This window comes from Arachis duranensis, chromosome 1, assembly GCF_000817695.3.
Source record: "Arachis duranensis cultivar V14167 chromosome 1, aradu.V14167.gnm2.J7QH, whole genome shotgun sequence".
Lineage (NCBI taxonomy): Eukaryota > Viridiplantae > Streptophyta > Magnoliopsida > Fabales > Fabaceae > Arachis > Arachis duranensis.
In genome coordinates, this window is record NC_029772.3 from 59,902,931 (window position 1) to 59,908,285 (window position 5,355).

The 5,355-nt window shown below is 35.9% G+C and overlaps 1 protein-coding gene across 1 annotated transcript; it reads right to left on the reverse strand.

The window, feature by feature from the left end:
* Positions 1-3,110: 3,110 nt before the first annotated feature.
* Positions 3,111-4,513, reverse strand: LOC107489962 (peptide methionine sulfoxide reductase B5). Its single transcript, XM_052262981.1, has 5 exons — positions 4,250-4,513; positions 4,082-4,144; positions 3,627-3,676; positions 3,419-3,523; positions 3,111-3,255 (listed from the first exon to the last, which is right to left on the reverse strand). Coding segments are annotated over exons 1-5 (483 nt in total). The 3' UTR covers positions 3,111-3,254.
* Between the last annotated feature and the right edge of the window lie 842 nt (positions 4,514-5,355).

A 5,355-nucleotide genomic window follows, 5' to 3' on the forward strand; every position in this document is an offset into this window, starting at 1 on the left:
CATGTGCCTGTGATGTGTATATATGGGGGAAAGAGACTTGAGGGAGTAAGTCCTTAGGGGTGCCTTAACACCTAGCACCTTGAACCAACTGGTTCGGGAGTGTTGGCTGAAAGCTTATCTTAAAGAGTCACCCTCTTACAGAGCACTTAGCCAAAAAAAAGAGGAATGCAATAAATCCTGAAAGGGAAAGGAGTATCAATAATTAGGAAGTCTCAAAGGATGCAATCAAACAAGTGTTCAAGGACATGATAAAGACCTGAAACCCAGTAAAGGAATGAACCTAAGTTGCTATGCATGAAACCCCATAAACCAGGAATTTTACTTTTATATTGATCATCTTGTTTCTTTCATTCATTCTTCCTATGATTTCAGAACTTGCTTAGGGACAATCAAGCTTTAAGTTTGGTGTTGTGATGCCAAGGCATCTAGGCCAGTTTTACTGACCTTTTCTTTACTATTTTAGGGTAGTTTCATGCATTTTCTTAGTAAATAAGGCAAGTTTTGGATGAAAATACACTTACACCTTGATTCAAGCAACTATTGTGAATTTTACATGATTTCATGAGGATTTTGCAAGGATTGAATGACAAATTGATGATGCATAATCTCATGACTTGGGCTAGAGCTTTGATGCACTTTATCTGCTTGATTTCAGGACAAAGGAAGCAAGGAAGAACCACATTAGTTGCCACGTTAATCTAATTAACGTGACCACTAACGTGGAATGGGAATGAGCTTGTAACGTTAATAAGAAAGGTGGTCGCCAATAACGCATGCGAAGCCATCATAAGCCCACGTTAATTGCCACGTTAACTACATTAACGTGGTAGTTAACGTGGAGATAAAGGGAGCTCCAGCATTAGTGGTAAACGTGAACACCACTAATGCTACAAAGTGGCAATTGGCCACGTTAAGAGTCACGTTAACTTAGTTAACGTGAACTCCGACGTGGAAGAAAAGACAATGCCAACGTTAGTGACACTCATCTTTGTCACTAACGTTGGATCAAGCTAACATTGTCCACGTTAGTGAAAGTTAACAAGGAGCTAAGATTGATGAATGATGAGCGGATAATTTATACGCTTTTTGGCATTGTTTTTAGTATGTTTTTAGTATGTTTTAGTTAGTTTTTATTATAATTTTTATTAGTTTTTAGTTAAAATTCACTTTTCTAGACTTTACTATGAGTTTGTGTGTTTTTCTGTGATTTCAGGTATTTTCTAGCTGAAATTGAGGGACCTGAGCAAAAATCTGATTCAGAGGTTGAAAAGGACTGTAGATGTTGTTGGATTCTGACCTCCCTGAACTCGAAGTGGATTTTCTGGAGCTACAGAAGCCCAATTGGCCCGCTCTCAACGGCGTTGGAAAGTAGACATCCTGGGCTTTCCAGCAATGTATAATAGTCCATACTTTGCCCAGATTTGATGGCCCAAACTGGCGTTCCAAATCAGCTCAAAACTGCCCAGCGTTAAACGCGGGAACTGGCACAAGAATGGGAGTTAAACACCCAAACTGGCACAAAAGCTAGCGTTTAACTCCAAGAAAAGTCTCTACACATGAAAGTATCAATGCTCAGCCCAAGAACACACCAAGTGGGCCCGGAAGTGGATTTTTATGTAATTTACTCATTTCTGTAAACCCTAGGCTACTAGTTCTCTACAAATAGGACCTTTTACTATTGTATTTTCATCTTGGTTCTTCTGGTTCCCTCTCTGGGGCCGAAGCCAATGATCACCATTATCACTTATGTATTTTCAACGGTGGAGTTTCTACACACCATAGAGAGAATCCGGAAGGTCTAAACCTTGTCTGTGGTATTTTGAGTAGGATTCAATGATTGAATGACTGTGACGAGCTTGAAACTCCTGAAGGCTGGGCGTTAGTGACAGACGCAAAAGAATCAATGGATTCTATTCCAACCTGATTGAGAACCGACAGATGATTAGCCGCGCCGTGACAGGGTGCGTTGAAAATTTTCACTGACAGGACGAGATTGTAGCCACTAACAACGGTGATGCCCAACATACAGCTTGCCATGGAAAGGAGTAAGAAGGATTGGATGAAGACAGTAGGAAAGCAGAGAGACGGAAGGGACAAAGCATCTCCATTCGCTTATCTGAAGTTCTCACCAATGAATTACATAAGTATCTCTATCTTTACTTTATGCTTTATTCATATATCATCCACCACTACAAGAAAAACACCCATTCAGGTACACTTAAAAAGTGTAGCTAAAAGTGAAAAAAAAATGATGCCTTAGGCTATGGCTATGCTTTTTGGGCTACAGCTACACTTTTTGGGGTGATTCCTATTCGGTCGTTGCCTATTCTCAAAGGCTACGCTTTTCTGCACCAAAGGCTACGCTTTTGGCGCTTGGGAATAGGCTACGCTTTTCAAGTGATGCTGTTCAGGACCAAAGGCTACGCTTTTCAGCTTTCATTCTTCCAGAATAGGCTACGCTTTTCAACGCTACTGCATCACTTATAAAGCGTAGCCCCATTGTATACCATAGCTACTTTTTATAAGCGTAGCCTTAGGTCCCTATTTTTTTTGGGTATACTATAGCTACTATATATAAGTGTAGCCTTAGGTCTCTTTTTTTGTATATATATTAATACAACATAATGTATAATAATTCTGCATTTTTATTTAACTGAGTTGAATATTATAAAATAAAAATAAATATATAATTATACTAAATAATTTCTTTAAATAATAAAAATTATCTCTAACCAAAATATATTTATAATAATAATCCAAAAGTACTAGAATGAAATTAATTGTGAATATTTATACATCTAATAAAAGTCATTAGTCAACTATACATGTATCAATTTTTATATAATAATTCTCAATAAAATTCACAAGATTCCTCTCTCAAGCCTTGGATTCGCTACGGGCAATTATTTATCTGCAGAACATATTTGACTATCTGCTTAATAAGATTAGCATCACCTCCCTAGCATAATATGAAAATAAACCAGAATTAAAAAGCATACTAGATATACTTATTCTTTTACTAAAAGAATTTAAGAGGCACTTGTGACAAAATTTGATGACACAAGACTTCCTATTTTTTACATTCTTGCACATAGTAGCAAAGTGTCTCATCTTTTTTCAGCACTATAAACATTACAAAATTAAGATTAGAAACCAAAAAAATAACAAACAATTCTTTTTCTTACCATAGTGAACATGCAGAAATTTGTCATCAAAATCAAGGATCTACAAAACCTGTTCTCCACTGTCCAGGATCTACAAAACCAAGGTTACATAAATTTTAATGGAAGTCACCATTTTTAGGTTTTGGAGACTTCAATATTTGGCACAAGTTGAATGTGTAATGATGTTAATAAAGTTTAATTATTTGAGATTCAGTATATGGTAAATTAATGAAGCACTTGAATAGAGTCCAAACCAGTTGTTCTCCTTCTTTTGCAGTATTTTCTGTGATGCAGTTGTGAAGAGGCTCCACATGTTGGGTATCGTCGAGTTGAACACCAATAAAATACTGTACTTCTCTCTGTTGGACCGAGTAAAAAAAAGTGCTTATCCATCCAAAAAAAAATTTGTGTGGCAAAATATTAAAAGAGCTAACTTCTTCACTTGATTATGATAAGTTATACCTTCTGGTCACGCATAGGTTGCATATGGAACAAGTTCCAGAATTTTTTACCTGATGAGTTGAGCAGAAAAAGCTTCAATAGCAATAATAGAAATAATAACTGCATAGATCATTAACCTGACAAAACTGTTTGTACAAAATTAGTCTATCCAATTCAGTAGCCAATATTATAACTATAGAAATAGAGATCATTAACCTGATAGTACTTTCTTTTACCCAGTTTTAGTTACAATCTCTCTAGTGCATAGCAATACAAGGAGTAAGAAAAAGATGGTCATACCGTCATACCATATTTCGCAATATCTACTCATGCATCCACTCCCAAAAGCTACTAAATAAAAAGACAGTGAAACTATATATATAATGGTAAGTTCTGGTAAAAGTATAAAATCTCTCTTCAAACATAGTTCTTGAATCTTGACTCTCATTTTTGTAGTTCAAGCTACAAGGGCTAACCTCAGTATACAGTTTCTCTAGAATGACAAGGGCATTTCGATGATAGGCTCTCTCAGCATCAACCTATCAAATGGGAGAACAAATGAGAAATGAAACACAAGGCTCTCTCAATTTTCAACACATAGGCCATAATGGTTAAGCAGCAGAATTAGCTGGAATAAACTTAACGGAAACACTATTAACACAATGGCGTTCATCAGTGGGTGTCTTGAACCCCTCTCCTTTGAAAAGAGATGAATATCCAAATATTGAATAAGAAAAAGAACTCACTGAGCGATTGATGGCACCAAGTAAACCCTCAAAGAAAGCAGGCCAACCATAACCAGAGTCAAATTTAGTGGAAGACTTGTAAAGAGGAGTTGCACACCCAGCACAGTTGTAAACTCCTTCTTCATAGAACTTGTTATATTCCCAGTACCCTTCAATCTGCATAAGTTCCCATTGCAGTCACATATTCTTAAATCTCAACTCAACTCAAATTTGTCGCATATCATAGAAAATTTAGTGAATGCATAGAACTCTGACAGGACCTAGAAAATCCCAACCATCTAAAAGATGCCAATTAAATATATAAATAAGTTGAAATGCTGCTTTACCGTCACAAGCACTTGATGGATCTCTGTCTAAATCAGCAAGCTTCTGAAAGAAGAAGCTATTGAAAAAGTATATTATTGAAGTTGCAAAAATTACAACACTGGCATACATATTGCTCACTCTTACAAAGATTTGCCCTCCTTCCTTTCCTAGGTAATTGATAAGATACGGAGATAACACATATGCATGTAGAAATGACAAAGAAAGGGGGAGAAAACCAATTTTTGAATAATACAAGTAGTACATACTCATTAAAATAATAGCAACATTATAACTTCTATTATCATGCTTAATATAAAAGTCAATGATAGTATCATTAATGAATGTCTCTGGCTGTAAAAGCTTGACATCTCTCTTACTAATAGAAACAGCATTAGGTTCCCCCTTTGGAAAAATAACTTCATCAAAAGCCTTTTCAAAATTGCAGTACGTGATATCACAGTAAAAGTCAAGTCATTCCTCTTAAAAATCATCATCTTGCACTGATAACAATAACCATTGCTAAAAAAGCAAACAAAAATAAATTTAAGTCAAGATTTTAAATCCCAGACCAAGCTTCATGCAGTGATCTACTAAATCAAGCTTAGAATTCAACCTAAAAGTGTTTAACAATTAATTCATGCTCCATAATGTGCACTAAGAGAAAAATATCATCGAAGCAAGCAATTCTATCAACACAA

Bases quoted from the DNA above. Each gene is read 5' to 3' on its own strand.
- LOC107489962 (XM_052262981.1), bottom strand. From the start codon at position 4,513: ATGCAGATTGAAGGGTACTGGGAATATAACAAGTTCTATGAAGAAGGA. The intron at 3,677-4,081 runs GTTAGCCCTTGT...TCAACTCATCAG, and splicing joins TAGAGAAACTGTATACTGAG to GTAAAAAATTCTGGAACTTG. The intron at 3,524-3,626 runs GTATAACTTATC...TCGGTCCAACAG, and splicing joins AACCTATGCGTGACCAGAAG to AGAGAAGTACAGTATTTTAT.